A 25,718-nucleotide genomic window follows, 5' to 3' on the forward strand; every position below is an offset into this window, starting at 1 on the left:
CTGATGATATCTACTTTATCATTTTAGTATTGCTGTCAGCCGATTGCCTCCTCCCTCGCAAAAGGAAAGTGTTCTTCACAGGCTGGAAACTTCTGGACTGTGTCCTGGACATTTGGAACATTATACTGCACTACTTACATTCGGCTATATTACAAGTTACTTCAACTATCAGCTGCTTGAGACAAAAAGATGTATTGTCCCATAGTTCCTTCAGAACTTAGATGAATCTTCTCCTTCAGTATGCCTTAGTGGTCCAAACAATCAGTGTGTTGCTTGGTGGTTTTAATCGGAAGTCTCCTTCTGGAAAGATCAGCATCCAAGCTCCTTTGGTGGCTTTTGGCATTCATATTCCTAGTGCTGAACTGAGCGCCTCAGAAGTTCTTTGTGCTATGATCTTCTCTCAGACAGAAGCTCACTTATCAAAGTGTTCAAGTCAAGAGGGACACGTGTGAGAAGACTGTATATGGTGAGTGTAGAGACAGTGAGGGAGAGTCATCAGAGAAAGAGAGCTAACCCGTTAATATGGCAGATATCAAGATGTTTTTGTAACCTGATCAGGAAAGTAGTCGGCTTTATTACAGTTTATTTGTGAGAAGCAAGTCAGATAGACCATCCATTCAAAGAGAATAAGTCACACACAAGTTGGAAGCTGGTATGTGAGGATTACGTAAGGCTATCTTAGAAATGTGTCCACTGATAGAAATAATTCAAATACCAACCACTGAATTGTTGGATAAACAAAAATGGGGCTCTTACTTTGCACAGAATATTATTCAGCTTTATAAGAAAGGTATTTGCTATACTGTGTATGCGTCTTGAAGACATCATGAAAGTGAAATACATCAGACACAAAAAAGACACATAGGATATGACTTCAGTTTCTGAGAAATGCAGAATATTTCAAGACACAAAGACAATGAAGAGCGGTATGGAGAGGAGTTCATCTTTAGTAGATGGCGGTAGATGCATCTTCCATTGGGGAAGATGCAAAAGTTATAGAAATGACTGCTGGTGATTGCTCTACAATACAATTAAACACTTAAAATAATGTTTTTATGCACATCTTTAACCATAATTTTAAGAAAAGAAGAAAGAAGAGGTGGGAGAGAGATTAGGAATAGGAATAGGAGGGAAATGACAAACTGACCAGTTAAGTGCACTGGACGATTTCAGGTCTTGCTATGTCTAGTGTGGTCTTGGGTGCTTTAGGAGCAGAGGGCTACCTAGAAGACAAATCCACAGCACACACAAACAGGTGCCCCAAAGGGCACAATAATGGTATGAAGAAACAACAGTCACAAAGACAGGAATCCTTGATGGGGTCGACCTGAAGTTCCTGAGGAACATACACTTTGCCAAGAAGCAGAGCAGAAGGGCCTGGAGAAGATGCTGGTGAAGGATACGGGGTGGTGAGCACTTGTGCTGAGGCCCTCAAGGCCCTTGTGGAACCTAAGCAGTTTAAGTCCAAGGTGCCTGCAACAAGCTCCACCAACTCGCTTTTGCTGGTTACCCCAAGCTTGGGAAGTAGATTCATGGCTGCTTGACAAGGGTTGAAAGTTCTGCCAACCAAGGACAGAGGCTCAAACCAAGGCAGGGACTGCAGCACCAGCCCAGGTCCCGGTTTCTGCTCCTGTTTCAGTTCAGTCTCCCATAGATGCCCAAGGTTCTGTGAAGGTCCATAGGAAAGGCCTCAGTCTGTAAGTATAAAGACAATCTCTGCTTTTATACCCACTTCTTCACTATTTGCTGATGGCTGGCATCTGGTGTTGTTTTCTTATGAATAAACTTGAGGAAGTATCTGAAAACAAAATAAAACAAACAAACATACAACAACAATGAAAACCAAAAAGGTTTCAAGCCTGGTTTAAAGCTTATGGATGCTATTGATGTTTTCAGCAGATGTTTGATATGTATTTATATGGAAAGTTCCAGTTTCCACTGTTGGTTCACCAGTTTTAAAGCCTTAACTGGGTTCCACCCAAACACCACTCGGTAGTCAGCTTGGGACTTACTCATAGGTCCTTCCCATAGCACACTTTTAAGTTCAGCTTCATCCACACTCACCTTGGACATAAGACTAGAAATTCAGAGTTTGAAGGAGTCCCTTTCTCAAACACTTCCCTTTCCGAGACTCTGGAACATTACTTAGCCTTTCTGTCTTTGGTACCTTACCCTTAGCTCTCATGGCTCTGATCTCTAGGTCCAAGAGATAAAACAGCAATAACGAAGCAAATAGAACCCTAACCTCCCACCTTCTTTTCTAAAATGTATTTTTTATTAACTCTCAGAGAATTTCATATTAAATATTTTGAAAATATTCATTCCAGCATCTCTTCCCAGAGCTACACTTTCTGTCCCTTTTTATGTCTTCTTTTTTTATTTATTTTTTAACCCACTGACACCAATGTGTGTTGCCCACATACTCTTAGGCTTGGCATCATCCACTGAAGTATGTTTGCCCCACCAGGGCCACACCTTGCAAATAGCTCTTCAGTTAAGGGTGTGACTTTGCTCTCATCTCCATGGTAGTCCTTCGTATAAATGAGCTAGGACTGAGTACTCCCCTGTCTTTTATTCTCTGCACGATGACCAGTTGTGGACCTTTAGGTTATTCATCATCTACTCCAAGGAAAAGCTTCTCTCATGAGAATTGAGTATTGTACCAATCTGAGGGCATAACCGTCAGTCAGGAGGAGTCAGTGTAATACTATGTTCATTGTATGAAAGCAGAGTAATAGCGGTAGGGTCACTCCTAGGGCCTATTGCTTATCTAGCCATAGGTTCCCGGTCTTGGTAATGATACCAGGTATGTGTTCCATCTTGCAATGTGGGTCTTCAATATAAGCAGAAAGTGGTTGGTTACTCTTGTAGGATCTATGCCATTATCATATCAGTGAACCTATATTGCCATGCCAGTCAGTATTTAGCTTCCAGGATTCATACCTGGGTGAGATTGATGACTATGTTTCTCCTTTGGTAGTGTGCATAGCACCTTCCAGAACTATGAAATCCACCTATTAAGGATGAAGCGTTTGGGTCAGCACTAGCTCGATTTCTGCATGTTCTGTGTCTCAGAAATGTGGTGTCTTTAGCAATAGAGTTTCCTATCAAGTTCAGGAGAATAACCAAGAACAATGGAAGTAGCTTGTTATGTCCCCACATTCTTGTCAGAATTCCTAGCTTTCCCTTTCATAAGGTGTTGGCCCTTGTGGGCTTCTGTTGCTGTTGGACTTAGGGGAAAATGAAAAAATGATAGCAAATTTCTCCCTGAGCAATCACTGTGTTTGTCTTTAGTCCGTGACTACTGGCTTCGTCTGAAGGTCTATCCAGTCTTGTCAGGGTGTTCCTCTGGATTTGTACTCCTGTTGATAAAGCAGGGCCACGCATAGGGAAGGAATCTTTAACTGCTGCCATCTCACAGAGCTTCGGCTTCTGGCCTTCTTTCACATGTTATTATTTTTGTTTTCTCCAGCTTTTAAATGGATGCTTCATGTAGCTTCTGCCTAGATGTACTCAGTTGGAAAGATGGGTCAGCCCCTCTGCTGGAAGCCAATTGTCCTTCCTTCCTTCCTTCCTTCCTTCCTTCCTTCCTTCCTTCCTTCCCTCTGTCATTGTTTTACCCCATAGTCTAGGCTTGTCCTGACCTTGTTGATAATTCTCCTACCATGGCCTCCTGATGCTGGGTTTACAGGTGTAGCCCTGCACTCAGCGTTATCGCACTTCAAGTCGTAAGGCGTCTCTTGATTGTCCCTTGTCAGAAATCTCCACCTCTTCCCGGAACTACCCACCCACTGACTCTCACGAGAAGAATGGAACACTCACTGCACATTCAAGGCCATGTAAGGGACATACCACATCTTCAAGGCATTTAGAACGTAATTCCCATGTGAGAGAGACATGGTTCCTGGATTTTACTTGCACACTGTGTCCACACTCAGCTCACAGAAGATAGATGAGACATTCAAAGGGCTTTGTGTTCTTGAAAAGACGAGTAAGCCTGCGAGCCCTAAAACAAGCCTCCCTTTCCTGCTCTGGAAGAGGCTGAGGGCCCTGGGAAGAAGCCTGGTTTCAAGCACAGGTTTGTGGGTTTTGAAGAACCAGAAACCCTATCAACTCGCAGGGTCACTCTCGGCTGAAGAGGGATAGACGCGCCATGTGAAAACAACCAAGAAGTGTCTTGTTTGCAGCCTGCAGAGGACTTTGTGAAAGTTTGGAAGAAAATACTCCACTTAAGAGAAAAATAAGGAAAATTGAAACAGAGGACACTGGGGAGAACGAACATGGGGATTCTGAGAGTGCTTTGGGATGTTAATGGCACTTACATTTGCGAAATGAATCTCTCTAAAAACCTGGAAGTGGCCTAATAACTTAAAATCACCTCGACAGCACATGTCCCCAAACCAGAGAACCACTAAGTTTAAATGCTTATAGCCATTATTTATGGAGCCTTCTAAAAACATGAAGTTGTGACACAACAGAGAGAACCTTGGGTTTTAAATGACCAAAGACCTATATAGTGGTTTTTCTTTAATTTTTTTTTTTTTTTTTTTTTTGTTTTGTTTTTGCCTGTATGGTCTCGCATTTGGCAAAAAAGAAATCAGAGTACAGGCTAACTCTGAAAGAGAATCCAAATGTATTGAATACTTTATATGGAAGAAAGAAAGATGGTGCCAATGAAGAAAACAAGAATTGAAGTGAGCATCATGCAAGAAAGAGCGGAAGCAAGGCTGTGGGCACACGTACTTGAGAGTTCCGAGGTCAGAAGGCTAAGGTAAGACAGACCAGGACAGGTTGGTGAGAACACTGTGACAAACTCCACCAAACCTGGCCCAAGGGAAGTGAGACTGCGGGGCGGGGGGGGGTGGAGTGTGCCCCTTGCCTAGGTGGCTGCTGAGGGATAGCATAGCGGCGCGCGACACCACTCATCTACCTGTGGGGGTGACAGGCAGATGACCGAATTTCTGGTTTCTGACCTTGCCTTTGAGATTTGTCTTTGTCTGTCCATTTGTTTGTTTGTTTGTTTGTTTTTACAGCAGTCCTTGTCTTAAACACGTACTCTGTCTCCCCGGGGATTGAATGGTTTCTGATCACATCTTAAGCAGCTTGCCACTTGCCGGTCAGGCAGCACATGGCTTCTGAGGTTGTTACTTGGGTCACCACTAGTTCCTTGAAGGGCATGTACTGCATACTCCCCCACGCCCTGTAGACTGAAACAAAGCAGAAGGAGTTCAGAGCACACGCCAGACCTCCAACCAAATGACATTTGCAAACAGCAGCTCAGCAAAATGCTTGAGAAGTTGCAATGTACCAGCATCGCCAGGTTTGGGGTCAGCATGCGAAAGCTGGGGCTCATTATGTTCCTACCATGCCAACTTGGTGCAATTAGCCTAACTCGATCATTTCCTCAGGCCATATGTTGGTCTTTAGGGGAGGGAAAGCTTCATAGGCCTGATGGCTTTGAGCTCTGCCTGGCCCGGCTTTGAGCACATTTTTGCCAATGAGAAAAAGTAAAGTGGAAGAAGGGGCCTAGACAGCGCTGAAGTGCTTAGGGCAGGCTTGCCGACTTGTGGAGCTGTGCTTTTTACCTTCTTTCTTCCCAAGGAAGCTTCAGACGAAGGTCAAGACAGTAGCACTGTGGGCAAGGCTGACTCCCCCGCTGCTGCCCTCCCACACAAATAAAATCAATGGAAAGACCTAGAACACCATAAGTTATGTTTCTGGGCCGTGTAGCCTTTATTCCCATTGGAGACCTATCAATGTGAACTAGCACTGTTGGGAAATCTCTTCAGCACCCCTCCTAATCAATACCTCTGTTCATTATACATCTCTGATGAATATGGGTAATGATTGGGTGTCCACGAATCAGGTGACTAAAAATAACTGTGCCTTGCTGAGGATCGATGGCGTTCCCTCCGTATCACTTCAGGCAATTCGATATTCTCAGCAGCCCCTCTCCAAGCCTGGTCACTGTGGTCCTTTCTCGTCCCCACTGATAGATCAGCTTCGTCCTCAGCATTTATTAAATTAGCAGCACTTAATCTGCTGCCCCATTGTCAATGAACACAGGAAAAACAGCAGGGAGCAAGGCTCGCATGGCTCGGACAGTGCCTGGCCACACCCCAGGCTGTTTTGATAAGTTCTATGCCAGGATCTCCTTCATGGGTGCGTTTTCACTAACCAAGAAGGTGTCTCATAGTTTAATAACATTTAAAATGACTTTTTTTTTTCCTTAAAGAGAAGGCGCTGTGTGAGGGAAAATTCTTGCCAATTACAGACGTGTTATGACAGACCAAGAGATTATAATTATGCCTGCATTCCCTGCGGGAGTGCATTAACACATCAGGGACATTCATAACCACACGTCTCAGAGGGGGTTGCTCTCCTCCAAATCACTGCACCATTCATTTCTTTGCCTTTACCTCAAATATATCTCCGAGGGCTTGGAAACCAAAGGAAGAAGCCCTACCAAAGTTTGGTGGCTGGCAATCTTCTTGTCATGGGAGGGACCATTGGTCAGACATGTGTGCAGCTGGGTAGCTACTGGGACTGCCCAGAAGTGTGGGCAGTGTGCTCTAGTGTATATGGGCTATGGTCTTGCATATAGGCCAGAGAAAACAGGGTAAGTAAGCAATGTGGCTCTGGGTATAGACAGCAGAGAATGCCGAGTTGGAGGGGAGACTCGGTCATGGTCTCCAGTAGGCTTTTAAAAGTATGATTGGTTTAAGAGCTCCGGCAAGATTCAACTCTGAGGAAACAAAAGCAACTTACATACGCTTCTTTTTGTCCCACAGTAGTGTGGCAAGAGAAGGAAATGTCGCAGAAAATGACATATTTCCTTTTGATCATTTCTAGATTCTAACAAGCACAATCTGCAGGGGGAAAAGAAACCTAGCAAGAGAATATAAACAGAAAGGCAAGCATTTCACACGAGAAATGTACATGTTGGGGTGTCGGGGGTAGGAGGGGACTGCATGTTCAGGAAGCTATAGCACAAAGGCCAGAGTTCTTCCTTTTGTCTTCCTCTCCTTAAAAAATGTATGACAAGGGCTTTTTGGAGGAAGGCCTCCTTAGAAAGACATAGAAGAGGCACCCCAAAGTGTGTACTTTGGGGGGTAGTGTCTGGCTGGCTCTGTTGGGACTGGCTTAGGTCTCTGTGGCTCCGTTACAGCTTTAGACTCTGAACAGGAGATGAGGTGGTCTCCTGAGAAGTCTGTTGATAATGGCATGATCCAGTTCTCACAGGAGGCTGGCTCAAAGTTAGCCAAGGGTAACAAAAAGAGAGCAAATGGCTCTGGGCTCCACAGGTAGAGCTCTGAAAGGAACCTCGGGCTCACGGAGGCTTCTTCAAGTCAAAAGGCCAGAAGCGTTCAGTGACTGATAAATCTTTAATATAAAAATTGTACAAGAATTTTGATACAAATTACAAGAGGTATTTGGACAAAATATGAATAAAATTCCATTTACATCCCCAAACCCTTATGCATTTTATGCAAAAGACATACTGTAGACAGTTATAGTACAGAAAATACAACGAAGGAAATAGTAAATAAACAATTTCAATTACCTTAGACTACTAATAGAAACAAACCACAAAGTGAAACAAAAACAAAACCCTCGATTAAAATACATACAGTATTCATGAAGCTACCGACGTCACAATGATTAGGCGGGGATGCAAGCTGTCCCATCTCTTGGCGCAGCTGCCTTTCCCGATACAGGTTTTGGTTCTACCACAGCTTGGTGGAAGAGACCTTATGCAAATGAGAATAGAAACAAAGAGGACCAAACCTCTAAAGTCTAGGTGAGAAAGGGACATATCTGGTTAACAATTCCTTTCCCTCAAGATATTTCAATTTCCTTCATCCATGGATAAAGGATATATCCATATCCATTCGGTATGAAATATAAAAGCTGAATCTGATGCTTTCATTTCTAGAGATGCAACAGAGGGTTTGAGAGGGGGCTGGAAGGGGGGGGGGAATTCCATATTCTCTTAGCCAAGTGAGGGACCTCACCACAACCCACAGACCCAAGTCTTGCCCAGTTTCTCTATCTTCCTTGTCCCACTGACCCACAGTGAGCTCTTCCACAGCTCTTGAGACTGGCTCTGGTGGGATGAGGGAAGTTTCCTCTTGAGACAGGAGAACCAAAGTTTGCACAGGAAAGTGGGTGTACTGTATACAAGGAATCCTAGTCCTATCTTGTTAATACATACTACTAGAACATCTCATTTGCTTAATTCATGTTACGTAAACCTGGGCAGGGTAGAACACACACATATCCAAAGTGATCAAAACCAGGCCAAGGGAGGGAGTGTTCTACCCACTTGCCCTAGGAAAGATTTATTTGTTTTTTTAGAAGGGAGTGGGTAACAGGAGGACAAAGGGAAAGAGTGAGGGTAGGAGAGATGCAGAGGAGATCAAGACAGGCAATGAGAAGAGTGAAGGACTCTGTACAAAGACATGCAAAAATGCTCCAAGCAGAGTATGAATTTAAAAGAATAAACAGTCAGTCTTGGTTTATACATCTCAAGTGAACCTATTAACTCAGCACATTGGCCAGGCAGACAGGAGCATCGTGCCTCGTGAATCAGGGCTTACATGAGCCACTGTACTGACTCAGGGATGGATAGGGGAATGCTTTGTCTCCTAGCAAAGAAGAGACAGGAAAGTTAGTGCCACAAAGTCAGTGCCAGGTCAGTTCACCGTGCAGGGTGTGTGGGAGAGCAGCACAAGGGCTGGAGTTTTCACCTTCTTGAAAACCTTTCTAGAGCCAGCAGAGTAGAGCTCTCTCCCACACAGGGGTCTCCCCAGAGCATCCTCTCCACTCTTGGATTCCACAACAGAAGTGGGCAGAGCCGGTTAATAATTGATGCTTTTGCCATCTTAGAGGTGTCTTTAGTCAGCATCACATTTGGCAACAGGAAGCCTTATAAAATCTTGGTATAACACTTAGATTCTATCTTGAAGAAATATACTTTTATACTATCTACTCTCCATTTCTGTTAAAATACCATCTTCTGTTCTTCCTTCCCTTCAACATTTTTATTTTTAGCTAAAGAAAGCATTATGACTGTAAAATGTCCTCTGTATCCCTGTTATGCAGAGTTCAGGGGACAACGCTAGAATTAGCTTGCAGAATTTGTGCAATTTTGGCAACTGAGTTTTTAATTACCTTATTAAGATGTTTGGTAACTGCTTATTATAAATACACATGAGGGAAATTAAAAACAAAAGTCAACACATTGTCTTTACTCAGACCCGAAGTCCTTTTTCAAAGTGCTTTTCTCTTCAGTCCTCAGACTGGCTCACCAAGTGACTTAGCACAGTATTGTCAACATCCATCTGATGCTACTTGTCCCAAAATCTGTCTTCCTTTCCTTGCAAGTCTACAACAAAGACACACCTCCACTCTCTTAGTCACTCTCAATTGACTAAAACCTTATTTGGAATGTGACTGCTTATAGCCACAGGAGTTGGGAGGAAGTGGGGTATCCCTCAGCCATGCAGAAGGAGTGCAAATACAGCCCTCATTCCATTTAACTAAAACGAGCCACTGTTGAACCACCGCTAAGTCACCCTGTACTCAGAAATAGCCAGGAAGACACATTATCTGGGTCCAGGTATTCTGAGATGTAACATTTTCACCATCCTCCCTTCAAGCCTCTGCTCTCTAATTTTGTAAAGCTTACACTATCTCTCCCAAATTCCTAAAATGGAGAATTTGCCTTTCAAATATAAGATCTTCACTGTTTTAATGGCTACAGTTCAAATAATAGAGCCCTATTTTATTCTGATTGTCCGCTCAGTTTGGCAAACAAAGGTTCATCCATCTTGTTAAATACGGATTTGGAGTCCATTATTGAAAGATACATATGTACATTTAGCAAATGGTTTAATGCCAAACATTTAAGGTTCCCCAAACAGTGTTTTTCAGCCACCATTCATGAGCAGTTTGTTTCCAGCACACATACACACACACATACACACTTTTTGACCAGGAAGAAAAGTATTCTAATCCTTTTCTCACAGAATATGGGCAACCTCCTATTTGTGCAGGAAATTTTTTTCCAAATGCATGACCACACCCAACACTCCCCAAATGGATGGATATGGGATTGAATTACTACTTCAAAGTAACAGAGAGCCGTCAGCAACTCTCTACTGACCCTTTATGTAAGAAGTCATCTGTCCACTTAATAGCTGGGGAGAGCACATGGAAGCAGCCTCCGGATTCCTGAAAACACAGTCGTTGTGCATATGTGCTTGGAGGAAAGAAACAGGGAGGTGGGGGAGAGAGAGAATGACAGAAAGAGGCAGGAGAGATGGAGAAGGCAGGCTGATTGTGAATGATTGTGTACAGCAGGCAACTGGTGGGAAAGCCTGGCCCTCTACTCAATTTCCCCTTCACCAGGGATAAACAGGCAATTACGCATCCTTTTATATTTGATGGCCAAGTGCTGAACTGGAAAGCACACTATTAGTTTGTGTCCCTTCAGGGCCAGGGCAATAAGTAGCCGGGAGAACTGGGGCCGAAGCAGAGAGGGTGTTGTCTGCTGTTAGTGTGACAGTCTTGTCAGCAGCGTTCACATTACTGGAAGGTAATAAAGTGACAAGTACGTTATTAGAAAGATATGAGGTGAAATTGAACCAAAGCTTCTTGCTGCTCAGCCCTGGCTTTTGCCTTTCCTCTTTGTAATGGTGTGCTATTTGTTACAAACTGAGCCTGTCTTGAACACTATGATTTTTTTTTCCCTGCAATAAAGGTCAAATGAATTTATAAGAACACTTTGGAGAAGAATTGTCTTATGATAACTGTAGTGTGCTGCTCCAAATGTATGTTTTATATATGAGATTATATATATATATATATATATATATATATATATATATATATAATGAACAACAGCATTCAGTTTGGTGTACTTGTAAAAATGCCTGACTTTTTATGTCCTGTTATTAGACATTTGGAATTTTAAAAAATAACCCCCTAAAAGACATCATCTGTCAGCCAATTACTGCAGAAGGCTGCAAAATTAGTTTTGTGTAAATTGTGGGGAGACTGAGGCTAAGTGAACAGGATGGAGGCTGGATGTGTGGGCGGGAACATGAAGAGGCCCTCCTCGGCCGGCTGTAAAAGTGGAGGCTACAAAGCATCACTGGAGTAAGCCCTCTGCAAGGACGGGAAGGGTGGGCATGAGCCCAGGACAGAGCAGGTAGATTTCAACAAGGTCGGGAGCAAGGATGTTAAAATTCTTAAGGAAATATGCACCTAGTTACCTCTGCGCCTCAGCGTCCATTTTGACCACAAGATCATCAGCCACACGGTTCTGTGATCACAACTTTCTAGGATGCTACAGCACAAGGAGAGAGCGAGCACTTGCATCGTCTCCATCTCTCATCATCACTGAAGTGTGGGTTTGCTCACTGGCCTTCTAACTGAGGTGACTCCTCTGTCTTTGTGGTCCCAAGGGAACCCCGGCCATTACTTCTCACTCAAAAATAATCATCATAAAAATCTCACACCTGCCTATTTTGCCTATCCTGACCCATAAGGAATGTAAGTAGTGTTAAGTCCCCCCAGGGTGTATGCAGTGGCTCACCTGGTCACAGGGAACTCTGCATGATACTGGAGGATGGATGCGCTGGCACTCACTACAAGGCAGAGCTGACTTTTTCTCCTGAACAAACACTTATAATGCATTAGTCGTTTTCATTTCCAGCTACACTCAAGCCAGGACCAGAGTCAGCTCTGTCTCTTCTACAAGAACTGTAGCCTCGACAATGTTTGGTTTGTTTGTTTTGCCTTTTCTTGCCCTCTTTGCTCAGATCCCTCCTGCTGAAAACAAAGACTGGGAGAGAAAGAGAAAAATCCACTAATTTAAATATTTCTACTTAGGAGAAAAACAAAGTAAGCAAATTTGTCAATCTTAAAACACTCTGAAGGACAGGGTGTGGTCACAGATGGAAGCCCTTCTCTCTCCTGGGCGTCTTGCTCCTTTACAATAGCAGATGCTACTCGTCTTAGGGCAGGTGGATTCTATTTACTGTCATTCAACTTAATACAATGCTGGCAGACTAGATGTGATCAAGGGCTGCTCAGGTGTGCTGTGTCCATCTCGGTCTGATTATTGGCTTGTCTGTGTTTGAACTGCCAAGGGTCCTCCCTCGTTCTCATCTATGTGCTTGGCATGTACCTATGGAGTACACAGATGGAGAGGAAGAAGATGACATTTTATTACGTGCCATGTATGATTCCTCCTGAGTCCAATGGGGCCATGCCAGCCCATTCTTCATAGAGTCAGACCCTCCCTTTCTAAACAATGTGTACACTAACTGGCTATAACTGGTTAGAGGTCTCTCTCCCTCCTCTTATGGATAGCATGACCAAAGAAATCACACCACTAGGTCACTGATACTGACTAGGGATGAGCTACATGGGACTCGTTTATGTCAATACAATTACCAGCAGAAGAGCGTCAGGGTCTTTCACCACATTTTCAAAGCCAGATTACTCATTATCCAGCTTTTTCCTTGCTCTCTTCCTTCCCCTCCACAGCATGCAGATATTCCCCGAAGTGGACACAACCTTTCTAATATTTACAAAAACATAGTTTAAAGTGATCAAAACAATATACTTCAACATCAGCCGGAGAACATGCATAACTAATATCATGTATTAGTAATTCTGTACTCACGATAAAACTTGGGCAAAAACCAATCAAATGGGAGAAAGCTACTTGGATGAACACATGTTCATATTAGTTGTCAGCTAGAAAAGGATGGCTGTAGCTAGAAACTGTCTAGGGACAGGAAACTTTTTATGAACGAATAAACGTGTCAGAATGGACAGAGATGGAGAACTTGGCTGGTCTCTTCATCCCATCATCTGCATGTAGGTCCTGGAGGTTCCATCCAGGAGAAACACCAGTTTAGTGAACACATTGCACCCAGGCACACCCAAGAACAAGCCATACTTTGGGAGCACAATTGTACATCTCACGGTTTACCATCTCATCACCTACATCCACCTACTTCCCTGTTCTTTGTAAGCAAATAGGCTTTATATTGGAACATGTGGGTGTGAAAAGGCCACCCAAACAGCTGGGAATGTGAAGCACAAAAATAGTGGCTAGTAAGGGTACACTTAGAAAGTGCCAGCTGCCTAGCTTTTAGCGCCATTTCTGTCAAACAGGCACACACTTACGTTTCCTAGCAAGAACAACTTCTTCAGTGGCATTACTCTTGTACCTTTTTGACCTGGCTACAGACATGAGCCATGTGTGTGGCAAGTGACAAATGCTTCTCCTGAGCCTGTTTTGAAGGCTGATGTGACCTCCTGACAGCTAGGTGACTCACTCAGGACCACTGTTTGACATTTTACTTGGAATTCACTTAAACAGACTAAACACTGAGTTTTGTAGAGGTGATTTTTCACATCTCTTAAGAATGTAACACTTGAAAGTTGCTCAAACACAGATCCTTATTGATGTTCAGAAAACAAGGTGTGGCTTAGTCTACACGCACTCCAAAACACAGTTTCCATAATTTCTGCTGAGATTGCAACAATGTGTTTCAATCCTCTTTGAATCCAGCACTTGGTAACAGGCAACAGAGCAGCAGTATAGAGAACGCTAAGAGGGCCGAATGTTTGCAAACAAATGTTCATTATTCTGGTTCAATTATTCACAAACATACTGTACAGAGTCTTGTACATTATAAAATGAAGGGACACATGTTTGTTCAGTTTAACATGACAACAAAGCAAAGCAGCTAAGGGTTGGGAGAATCAAAGGGACAGGGAAACAGAACCAGTCTACTAATTCCTCAGCTTTTACCGTAAACATTTGGCATTTAACAGACATTGTGTGTGACAGCTTCTTCTGCCCTGCAAATGCTTTTGGACTTTCCTCAAGGTGGGATAAACGAAGAAGCAAGCCGAGCCATGGCTTCCTCAGAAGTGACAAAGATAAAGCTTTAGGGACACCTAGCTTATCGCTAATAGTCTACTGCTCAGAAAGTCTGAAAAATAAAAAAATATCTGGAACCCCCAAATGAATGATCCTTAATTTTGGAAGAAAAAAAATAAATACTGTGAGGTACAATAAGTCGGACAGGAATAATAACAGAAACATATCGACAGCTTCCTTTGGCAAATGTAACGGAAGTGAATGCTGATGTGAACACAGAAAAATAATTACAAAACATGAAAAATGGAAATGATAGGAAAAATTGAAACAAAGGGTGTTTCTAAGTTTTACACTGATGGAAGAAATGTTTGAGGCCATGAAATGAAGAAAAGAAGTACATTCTCTTTCTATTATGTAGGTTGACACAATATTAATGTTTACTCCCCACTCCCCCACCCCCCACCCAAAGGAAAAAAAACAAACAAACAATAAAACAATCGCAGTCCACAAGCACAACCCAGCACTTCTGGCAACCTATGAGGTTGAGTAAATATCCTCACTTAGTCAGTATGCTGTGGTAGCCGAGGATGCAGATGTGGTTAACCAGCTCAGGCAACATGTGTAAACATCAGAAACAAAACAAAACAAAACAAAAAGGTTCAGAGCAGTGTCCCCCACCCCCTGGTCCTCACTCTCTACTGCTTGGTTTCAGGCTGGCTTCCAAAATTGCGTGGGGAAAACACGAAACACTACGCAGGGAGACCCTGTCTTCTGCCGCCTAGAGAAGGGGGCTGCTCAGCTCAAGGTCAGCACGTGCATTCAGAGCTTCCATGAAGAAGGGCTGGGAACTTTGATTTCCTCTATTAAGCCGGCCTGACTGGCAGCGCTACTGTGACAAACGAGAGACCAATCAGCTCGGACTTTCTTTCTTTTCAAAGGATAAGGGTTAAAGTCTTGGAAGTGAGTTCAGTCTCTTACTGTAGGCAGTTTTGTTCCTTTAGAGGGCAATCTGGGCTACTGTGTCCTGAAATATTATCCTGCCTCTACCAAAGAAACGCCTTGGCTCTTTCACACCACGGTATTTTGTTTTCTGTGACTTAACGTGTGCAGAGGAAGGATGTAATATTGATTCTAATAACATTCGGCACTCAAAAGAATCACGTGTGTGTGTGTGTGTGTGTGTGTGTGTGTGTGTGTGTGTGGTGTGTGTGTTTAAGCGGTTTTCTGGTGGCCAAAGAATTGGCATGTGGTTATGTTGAGTGACTAATTGTATTTTCTTTCCTGAAAACTTGTGCAAAGTTGGCAGTTTTGTGTTAACGCTAATACTTTTTTGTTTGGCATTTGTGCCCTTTACTGACCAGACCATTTTCATACAAGTGGGTTGTTTTTTAAAAGAAAGATACTCCTTGAAGTATGGCGGTGGTTTACGGGTAAAAGGAAGCATGGGTATTACACATCCCCTTTAGCATATGAACAAAGTGCATGACGGGATTTACATACTAGTACAGGACATTTTTAAGAAATCAGACCTGTGCTGTGAAGCATGCCAGCACAGCTTTACCACTACATCTAACAGGTAGTAAAAACAAGACCATGTTTTGTTTTTTGTTTTTTTGTTGTTTTTTGTTTTTTTTAAAGAAAATGTGCATTAATGCTAACAAAAATGAATAGAACTAGCCAGCAAACTATTTATTTCCTGCGTATCTAACAGCTGGATGTAACTGCCAAAATTAAAGGAGAGTTAAACAACCATCAATACAATTGCTTTACATCATTGGCCTCTCAAGGCTAAATATTTACAGGTGAATCTGCCATGCTTTAATTAAAGATTCTCTCAAAACCTTAAAGTTCACCAAAGACAACTATAAGAAGTTCCTTTTTGTTTCTTTTCTCTTTTTTTTCCCTTTTATTTATTTATTTATTTATTTTTTGCAGGCAACAGTCATAGGTACAACAAAATGTCTCTTTGGAGAAGACAAAGAATTATTCTATCAAAATTGGGGTTAGTTGCACACTTTGTGTGTTGTGTTGTGTTTGTGTGTGTGTGTATCTGTGTGCTGAAAAGGGCACTCTTGTTTTTACCCCAAGTAAAAGATCCACCCTCTCCCAAAACTATAAAGGAAAAAGAAAAAAAAAATTCAAAAGCACCTAGTATTTATCATTTTTATCTAAAGAAAAGAAAATATGTGTGTGCACAAGTGTAGACACAGAGGCACACATATGCACACACACATATGTGCCCCACTGCGGAAGCACACACTGGCTATGGCAGTTCAAACATGTAGGCCGTCTGGTGAGAGCTGGCATTTGGAGTGTCCATCCTGGGACTAATCTATTGAAGTGAAGGGAATGTTTCTGTGGAGATTGGGGTTCTGGCTGTGCCTGTTTCGGCTTCGCACAGAGGAGAACATCATGTTACAGCCGGGGACTTTGCACTTATGCATCTCTCGCAAATGCACAGTTTTGTAGTGGACCCTCAGGGTCCCCTTGTTACTGTACATTTTGTGGCAGATGTTGCACATGATCCCACCATTGCTCCCAGACAAGCTGCTGAACATAAGAGATCCTGAAACTTCAGCCCCGAGGCTGCCGGGGAGGGTGGGGGCCTCGGCCTTGTGAATGGATTCCCCACTGTCACTCGCACCATCGATGTCATCAAGAAGAATCCCCTCGTCGCTGCCTGCATCGGACTCTCTGGAGGAATGGACACTGCTGCTGGACTGGAAGCTGGAGGTGGTACTCAGGTCAAGGACCATGTAGTCCTCTGCCATGCCTCTCCCGTACCCATTCAGGTGGGAGTCTTCCGTCCCTGCAGGAGAAGAGGCATCGTCCCTGCCATCGAGCCCCAGAGGGTGTTGGGCACCATAGATCTTCATCAAAAATTCATCCCGGAGGTCCTTGCTAAGGGAGGGCTGCGATGAGTCCAGGCTCATGTCATCCAGTTCTTTGGTCAACAGTTTACGATGCAGGTTTATGTTGGCACTGTGTCTAGGAAAACAAGAGGGAAGGGGGGAGGTGCACAGGGAGTGGGGAGGGGTGAGAAAAAGGAGGGCATTTTAAAATTGATTCAACTTTCATTAAGCACCAAATAAGCACATTCATTCCTAATTACACCACCAGAAAAGCAAGCATTCCCCCTCCATCCTCAGGATCTGGGTGAGTGCAGGTGGGAGGTGCGAAAGGGGGACTTTCCATTAATGTAATTTTTATGAATAAGTTCTTCGAGCGAGTGCAGGATGAATGCAAACCCTGGCACTCTTTTCTCAATGGCTGTTCCCATTAGTGCGTCAGCCACAGAGGACCTCACAGCAGACAGCTTATACATTAAATAAGAGCAGGCGAATATAAGCATGAAACAGGGTAAAAGAATGGGAATTCTCTCCTTGTAGTCTAAATGGACTTAAAATCGGAAAATGACAGCAAATAAACTGTTTCTAGTGCAGCAAATACTGTGTGAAAAGATGAGCATTTTTCAAAAAGTAAATGGTGTACAGAATTTAGGTTTAACTCTTAAAAAAAATTTCCTCCTCACTCTCCTGTATTTCATGTTTATAGTTAAAAAAAAAAAGTCTTAGCAAATTAGTGACTTCAAATACTTAAGAGAACCTTTCTTGAACCTATTTGAATCTAATAGTAAAATACATTTCTTTCAAAAGTTACTACATTTTATAGTATTGAACTGTCTTCATAACATAATGCTATTTCAAAGTTTAATTCTTTAAAGCATAAGCTGATAAATTATTTTCTAAAATATACGACCCCTACCTCCCCCCATAAAAAATCCAAAAGGATAAAATTAACACACAGTAAGTTTAAAAAAAAAAAATCAAACACAATGACATATATTCCCTTTATTTGACAAACAGAACCCCTGCTTTGACAAGCAAAACCTCACTGAAAGCTTTGCTTGTGTTTAAAAGGGTGAGATTCATTCCCAGAGCATCTACAGGGACCTCACTTGAAAAGCCCATGTCACTGTTTATCTGAAAACATTGTCTTTGTATTTACATCCCCCATTGACTTTTAAAGCGCCCTTGGGCATATACCTCTCTCCACCTGCAAACGCTCAGATGTTTGCCAAGTCCCTAAATTGAAAGCTACCCTCCAAAAAAATAAAGTGATATAGAAACAGGAAATAAAACTTGCCAGCGGCGGAAGCTGGGCATCTTAGAGAAGTTAATTGTGATAGTAGAAATGACCTAAAAGGCCAGTATTAACTTCATGAGACCTCCTACTTATAATAAAAAGCCACTTAGATTGGTACCAAGTATAGCTAACATTTCCTAGAGATGTGTGAGAGGTATGTGCCTCCAGGACCAGAAAGGAGGGAGAGGGGTCCCACCTTTCCACACAGACAATCAGCACTCTGGGTGGAGGGGGCGGGGGGGGCAGCCCTCTCCACACTGCACTTGGGAAGGCTGAGCTTACCTTGTGACAATAAGATCAGCTTTCTAATCTTTTGCTAAATCGATCACAAAAGAAAGCAAGAATGAGAGACAGAGAGAGAGAGAGAGAAAGAGAGAGAGAGAAAGAGGGAGAAAGAGAGAGAGAAAACAAATTCACATTCTAGACATCTGGTTTTAAAAAACTTAAACAATAAAATAGGGATTTAAATTGTCTGATCTCAAAATTATTTTCTGTCATAAGTGATCATCCGTATGTTGTCTTGATTTTCAGATCACCTGAATACTCCAAAAACCATAAATCAAATGAGCTAAAACCGAATTTACAGTATCAGCATCATCCATAAATGAGTTCCAAACAGATGCATGCAGTGTGCGGATGTATGAATGTAGATAAACAGACATTGTCACCACAGTCCTGTTCTGACATTCACCCTCTCTTCCCTAACACTCCCCTGCCACTTGTCCCTGGTGTCAGGTGATTCAAGTATACACTGCTAAGCAGAGTGCAAAAAGTGCCTATCATGAAGTTCTTAGGATGACATGTAGGGGAGACACACACCACCAGGGTTTAACAAGAAGGAACATGGAGATAGTTAAAATGTGCATTGCTCCTCTATTGATAAAACAATCTGCCAACTGTAAGCAGCTCATGAAACCCTATCGTCACTCATTACTTTTAACACCCACCCTTTCTTAGTTTCATAAGCACACATCTGACTGCAGTCTAGACCTCTGTGCTGTTGCTCACACATCCGCAGTCACTACTTCCTAGGTTTGCTGCTGAGAAAACAGCAGCCAGACACACAAAAGTTGCATCAAGACAGACTGAATGGGAAAGACTAAATTAACATTGACAAGAGGGTACACTGATCACCCAGAGGGACACCTCTGCCATAAGATGACTTGTGAATTTACACATCTCCACTGATATGTTACCAGAAGGAGATTTTTCTCTTCATTTCTCACATGCAGCAGAAGAGGACTGTAATCTAATTAGACGATGTACCAGCCCTCAATATCTGTCAACCAAACGATGTGCAGAAATGTGGAGACCAGCTCTGGCACTCGGTGTAACAGTGTCCCTTTTCCGCTGTCAGCAGTACTGTTGGCCTCTGCTAATATAATTACATTGACTTTTATTCAATTAAGTGCCATCTCTCGCTTACAAAAAAAAAAAAAAGCTACTTTATCAATTGATTCAGGTGTAATGTAATAATAAAGATGAAGTCATGGCAGTGCATTAACTCTGCTGTTCATAACTTCAGTGCATGGGTTCATTCACGGCAGTCGATTTCCATTATGCAACCACAGTTCAAGAGAATTGATTCTTTTATGTTCATTTCTTAATCTATTTCATTTTTGTTTAATAATCTTTCCAAATGCCATATGCAAAACACATGGATGGGGTGAGGTATGGGGCTGGGGGAAGCCTGCTGGTTCAGCCCCATACCTTGGACTTGGGAGGCTTTGCCACGCTATTGCTGGGGTTGGAAGAAGACAAGAGCAGGAAAGTGGGCTGACGGAGGTTCCTTAGCAGACACTACTGGTCCTGTTCCTCAGGTTAGAGATCTCCCTCTACAGAATGGACCTAAGGCAGCAGTTGGCTTTAACAAAGACCTATTGTCAGACCCTCTATAATCGGTCAGTTCAAACCACTGACTGTCATAAAAAATACCGTCCTCCTGAGATTCAAAGACCCAAGGTTAATAGCCATTTGAAGAATATTACAAGTTTAATTGGATCAGCAAAACTGAAGAGGTAAAAAGAAGAAAGACAGAAAGAACTCACTATTGAAAATCAGATGCTGAGAGAAAAGACAGGAGGGAGGCCACAGCTTGCTGCAAATAGGAAGAGCCCAGCACAAGGATCCACTATCCAAGGATAATGCTTGGTTTTGAAAAGAAAGGAATCCAGTGTCCCAAACATTTACCTTAAGAAGAGAAGACTTACACTTTGTCAAAGTCTAGACTAAGAGCATGAAGAATATAAAAAGCTGCCTCTGCCTGTCTTGGGTAAGCAGGTGATACAGCTATGAAGAAGATTATCCGTACATTAAAAAAAAAAAAAAAAAAAGGAATGAGATAAAAAAATCATGGGTACAAAAGTAAGAATTCATACACTAGCCTAAGATCTAGCCCATACTTTCAAGAATACAGATAAGTTGTAAGTCAGCCCGTGGGAGAACAAGTAGAAGCCTTGAAAAAAAGATCGTATCCAATCAGAAAGACATACAAGTCTGGCACGAGGTTTCCCCAACCCAGTGCAGAATAGAGTCACGAGACAGAAGTATTTCCCCTGTGTTTGTGTAATGATAATAGTGACAGAGCAAAAGTGGACACTCTGGTAGAGTTCAAGGCACACCACAGAACGTAGGCTCAAAATATTCATCTACCCTGGGCTATACACAGAGTTAACAAACATTCTCTGAGTTTCTGCTTTCAACATCCAATCTGCCAAAATTTACACACATAAAAATAAAAATGTAATAAGGTTTTAGATTCGGGGCAGGGTATTAATACCTAAGCTTCTGTCTTATTTGAATGGTGACTGAAAGTCCTGTCACTGGACTAAAGAGTCATGCTGTGTACCTTTCTGTTTCTTGGAGGAAACCTTAGTGGTACAATCACAGAGCACAGAAGATGCAGCCAATGCCCAAAGCCAGGAAAAGCAAGCGCTGTGCAAGGCCAGGGAGAGCAAGGGCTCTGGGCTGTGCTCTCGTTTCCCCCCTCTCGCTCAAATGCCCAAGGTGAGTGAGCAAAAATGTAAACAAAAACAGAGTTTGAGTTTGGTTTTGAGACACAGGGGAAGAACAGGTGGTTTTGTCGTTAGTTGTTCATTCCATGTGGTGGTTACTCTCCCTTGTCAATCTGAAATCTAGAGAGATCTAGGCTCACCTGAGAGATGGGCCTCTGAGCATGTGTGTGGGGATTACCTTAATTAGGTTAATTGAAGTGGGAAGATTCGCCTGCACTGGGTGGTACCATTCCCTAGGCTGCACTGCATTAAAAAAAAACGAGACGTAAGCTGAACATAGCATCTACTGTCTCTGCTTCCTGACTGGATGCAATGCAAGCAGCTGCTTTACCGACTTTCCTACTATGGCTGACTGACTATTCCTTGAACTCTGAAGTAAATAAAACCTTGTTTCAGTAAGGGTCTTTGACCCTTAATGTATTTTATCACAGCAATAGAAGAGTAACTAAGACAGCTGGTCAGAAAATGATTCACAAATTCATGAATCAAGCTAATATGTTATATAAAATGTCCAATACTTACTTCTTAATTAGTTTTGTGCCATTCTGAGCTTAGTGAATTAATATTACACAATTCTTTGGTTAAAATAGAATTAAGGCTTCACTATTGATTACTTTTTGCATTTACTTTCCTGCTCCACTTTGTCATCTACCACAAATGTATATGCCAAATATTCTCAATACTGTCTAAAATGATCATAGTCCATAGAAGAAGAAGAAGAAGAAGAAGAAGAAGAAGAAGAAGAAGAAGAAGAAGAAGAAGAAGAAGATGATGATGATGATAATGGTGTGTGTATGTGCGTGTGCACGTGCATGTGTGCGTTACCAGTCATCCCTTGGTATCATTTAAGGATTAGGTCAGCATAGACCCCCAACCAAAATTCACAGATTCTCAAAAGTCCCTTATATAAACTGCTAACAGTATTTCCATGGGTACTACACAATCCTACATTATAAATTAAGTCATTACTTATGATTCCCATATAACATAAATGATATACAAATAGTTGTACTACATCATACAGGAAATAGTGACAATAAAGAATGTTTCTATGTGTTGGAGGCTGTTAGGTGCAGTCATGATTTTTATTTAACATCCTCTGTCTGTGGTTGGTTGAATCCATGTATACAGAACTACTGGACATGAAGTGTCAGCTGTCTGCATGCATGAGGAAAGGGGAGATGGCAGTAAAAGGGATTTTTATCAAATCTAGGAAAGTATATGTGCCTGATGTGAATGCAGTATTGGTTAGGAAAATATTTCCAAACAGAAATGTACGCCCACTCTTCAAATCCTCAGAAACAGAAGATTAAAGGCCCTGCTTCTCATTCGCTTCTCAGCTGAGCTGCTACAATACTGACAATTGAATTCATCGCAAAGTGTATTACTATTTATTAATCAATCACATGCTTGCATCCAAATGAGTTAAATGATATTTTAGCACTGTCTCCTTTCTGAAAACAATTCACAACAAAACTGTAGTTGTTCCAGGATTTCCTCTAAACACTCTCCAGGCAGTCTGAATACCCTCCCCTAGCAGAGGAAGAAATCCAATGTAAAATTCTAGTGGGTAATTCTCAAGCCCCCCAAAAGAAAAGCATACTTAATGCAAGAAGTAAGAACTAAGAAAATTCTTGCAAATTAACAAACTATGAAATTCAGTTATTTCAACCCCTTTCAATATAAAACAAATCATCCATACTGGTCACGCAGGCAGTTCCCTCTACATTCAAATCATTCACTTGAAGATAAGCTCCCACCAAACCCTTTAGGGGATTAACTAATTTACTGCACAGATACGGCACGTCTGTTGTAATAACAGGTAGGATGTATTGGGGTCGACCATTTATCAGAATTAGACTTCTTTTCTCAATTCACAGTGAATTATGCTGCCTACACGACTCCCCTCTCTCAGAGCCTGCCAGCCCCTTATGGCCCCTAACGTGGCAGGCAAACAAAATTGACAGTCTCATCTTGTCAACAAGGGGCGATTCTCTTGAGAAGCCATTTAACTTTGCAGAGGAAGCAATGTATTAAATGTGCTTGTCCAAGGAATGTTAATCATCTTCAGGCTTCCGATCTAACTTTGACATGAAAGAAATCACCAAATTTGTTTACTAAATGAATCGTAATATGCTAATAAGAAAGCATGACATATATGGAAAAGCCAAACAGATGGTTTGTTTACTCCACTTTGCAACTTTATAAATGCTGTAACTCTGAAGATGTTAGTGAGAATTATTGGTTTGTTGGCGGAGGCAAACATGTCTTTTGCATACTAAATTTGGCACTACAGTTAGAAAACAATTTGTCACGGCTATGGAATGCATAAAAATATTAACGCAGTGATGGCATGTGGGAGGGCAGATGGGTAGACAGAGAATGTGTATGTTGCATGCTCAGGTCTATAGAATTGACATCCAACGACAGCCTGCTCCCTCACCGTTTTAAGGCCGACTTGTATCTCACACAAGAAGGCTTCTGAAGGGTGCTGGTTCTGTCGGTACCTGTTGCGCTACGATGTAAGGGGAGTGTTACACCGTGAACAGGCTCTGCTTTCACAGTTTGGGAAATTTCTGTATCAGGCAGCTCATCCGGTACTCAGTTACTGAGTTACTGTCAGGTAAGAGAGAGAAAAGCCTCCTGTGAGGATAACCGGAGCTGTAATTTTAAGTTTTATACCTACGGAGGCTGGGAAAGAGGAACAACCTTCATGTCTTCTGCTCCATATTCTATTGTCTAATTTAAATAATTCAGAAGATTTTCCCCCAGTAACAGGAATAAACTGCTTTTTCACATTCAAATCTGTCTTCCATTTTAAGTTTTCTTTCTCTCTCTCTTTTTTCCCTGTGTAAAATATGGGGCACTGATTTCTTTCCGAGATCATTTTAAAAGAAAATAATTTCTGAGAGGAAATGTTTTTAAATGCTTTGTATCACTCAGTTTGTGATCTTAAGAGGTGACATCATGGTTTTCTAAGCTCCCCCATGCAAAGAGACTGTACCCTGTAGGGCTATCCGTACCACTTAGCCTTGGCCTTATGTAGAACTGTGTGTAGAAAATCAAAGTCACGAATTTGAAAATGCGGGCGAGCATAATCTCACCTTCATATTTGTTCATGTGCTGTCCAGCCTGCCAGATGAGACATGGGATATTTGAATTAGCCCATGCTAGTAGCATAACTGCTGCTAAACATTTTAACTTGCAGAAGCATCCAAACGTTGTTTGTGAATTTTTCCTTGTTGTCATACACACAAAATATTTTAATAGAGTTGCTTCTTGCTCCTAATGTCACTATTTTATTAATGTATATGCTTTTAATTTAACTATTAATATAACATGCTATTCTGATATATATGGTTGACACTGCCACTAATCTGGTCCAGCTTCCTGGCATTCTACTGTATACTGCTGAACTTTTTTTTTTTAACCTACGGGCAGACTAGAAGCAACAAGGTCAAGTGGTCTAAAGAACCCCAAGTCCCTGCTGTCCACGGATCACTTTGGAGCAAGAAACATTAGTGCTGTCCCAGCCTGGCGCTTATATCTCATTTGAAACATCTCATTCCTCACCAACAAAGAAAATTTCAATAAAGTACTTTTACTGGTTTAACAACCTTGAGCTCCTGGGATTGTCAAAGTGCTAAGCCTTTTCCAAGGAGAGAAGAAATCAGCAGCTCAAATATAATTAACCTTCCATTCTCAATGCAAACTGCCACGCAAAGGAGCTCTGCGGTCTATTAGTGAAGTTATAATGGCCAACAGGCAGAAGCAAAATTGGTCAAAAAGTTGGCTGCTGCTGTCATATTTTTGGAATTATGATTAATGGTACTAATAATGTGGATGATTACTGATATGTGTATCTCCAGCAGTTTATCATATTGCTCTGGCTGCCTACATCCACAATAAACAGGATGCTATCATTTACCTCTTTATTGAAGGCAACCCTTCTCTTGAAGGAGCATATTCTAATTACTTCGTAATGTTTTATGTCTTAAACATTTTGCAGCTCTGGACCTTGCCAACTGCTTCATGTCTAGCATTGATTAATTACTGAAGGTTTAATCAAAATTTAGAACCTAATGTAGTCATTTATGAGCACACCACAGTGCCAAAGTACTTAGGCTCTGCTCCCAAGTTTGGAGAGTGTTCGGTTCAAAATCAAATCCCAGTCAGGCTCCAAGATCCAAGAATTTCACCTTGGGTGCCCTGAGGTTGCCAATTCCATCTCTGCTGATGAATGGAAGGTAATCTAGCTACAGGTAAACAACAGCCCTACCTTCCCTCTCACCAGGGGTTCCCTTCTTCCTCCCCCACTAGCCCCCAGCCTACAGAGCTGCGCAGTCCGCTGCTCTGAGAAAGATGGTGGTCCTATGGAGCACTTGTCCTGAGAACATAGCTTTGAAGTGGTTAAACAAGTGAAAAATAATTTGCTGGGACAAATACATAAGTTTTTTTTTTTTTTTTTTTAATGTGGATTTTTTATGGTTCTGTCATACAGCCATTCACCGTTGAAGTTAAGTGTTTTTTTAATACCATTACTGAACTGCTGAAATGGATGCTAATATAGCTTGGAGTGCTAATGTCAAGTCCTGGTAATAAAAAAGACAGACTGCTGAATGAAATAATTTCAAGTAAAAAATAGAACA

General features: G+C 42.0%; 1 protein-coding gene across 5 annotated transcripts in view; it reads right to left on the bottom strand.

Annotated features, from left to right (window-relative positions):
• Positions 1 to 15,834: 15,834 nt before the first annotated feature.
• Positions 15,835 to 25,718, bottom strand: part of Bnc2 (basonuclin 2) — a 401,863-nt gene continuing 391,979 nt past the window's right edge. For 3 of the 5 annotated variants that reach the window (XM_021200278.2, XM_021200277.2, XM_029539739.1), the window contains one exon: positions 15,835 to 16,897. In XM_021200278.2, the coding sequence (XP_021055937.1) occupies positions 16,237 to 16,897 (661 nt within the window). In that variant the 3' untranslated portion in view covers positions 15,835 to 16,236. Of the gene's footprint in view, positions 16,898 to 18,337; positions 18,372 to 25,718 lie in introns of those variants that run through there. The other 2 variants (XM_029539738.1, XM_029539740.1) reach the window with 2 other exon arrangements.

This window comes from Mus pahari, chromosome 6 (genome assembly GCF_900095145.1).
Source record: "Mus pahari chromosome 6, PAHARI_EIJ_v1.1, whole genome shotgun sequence".
NCBI lineage: Eukaryota > Metazoa > Chordata > Mammalia > Rodentia > Muridae > Mus > Mus pahari.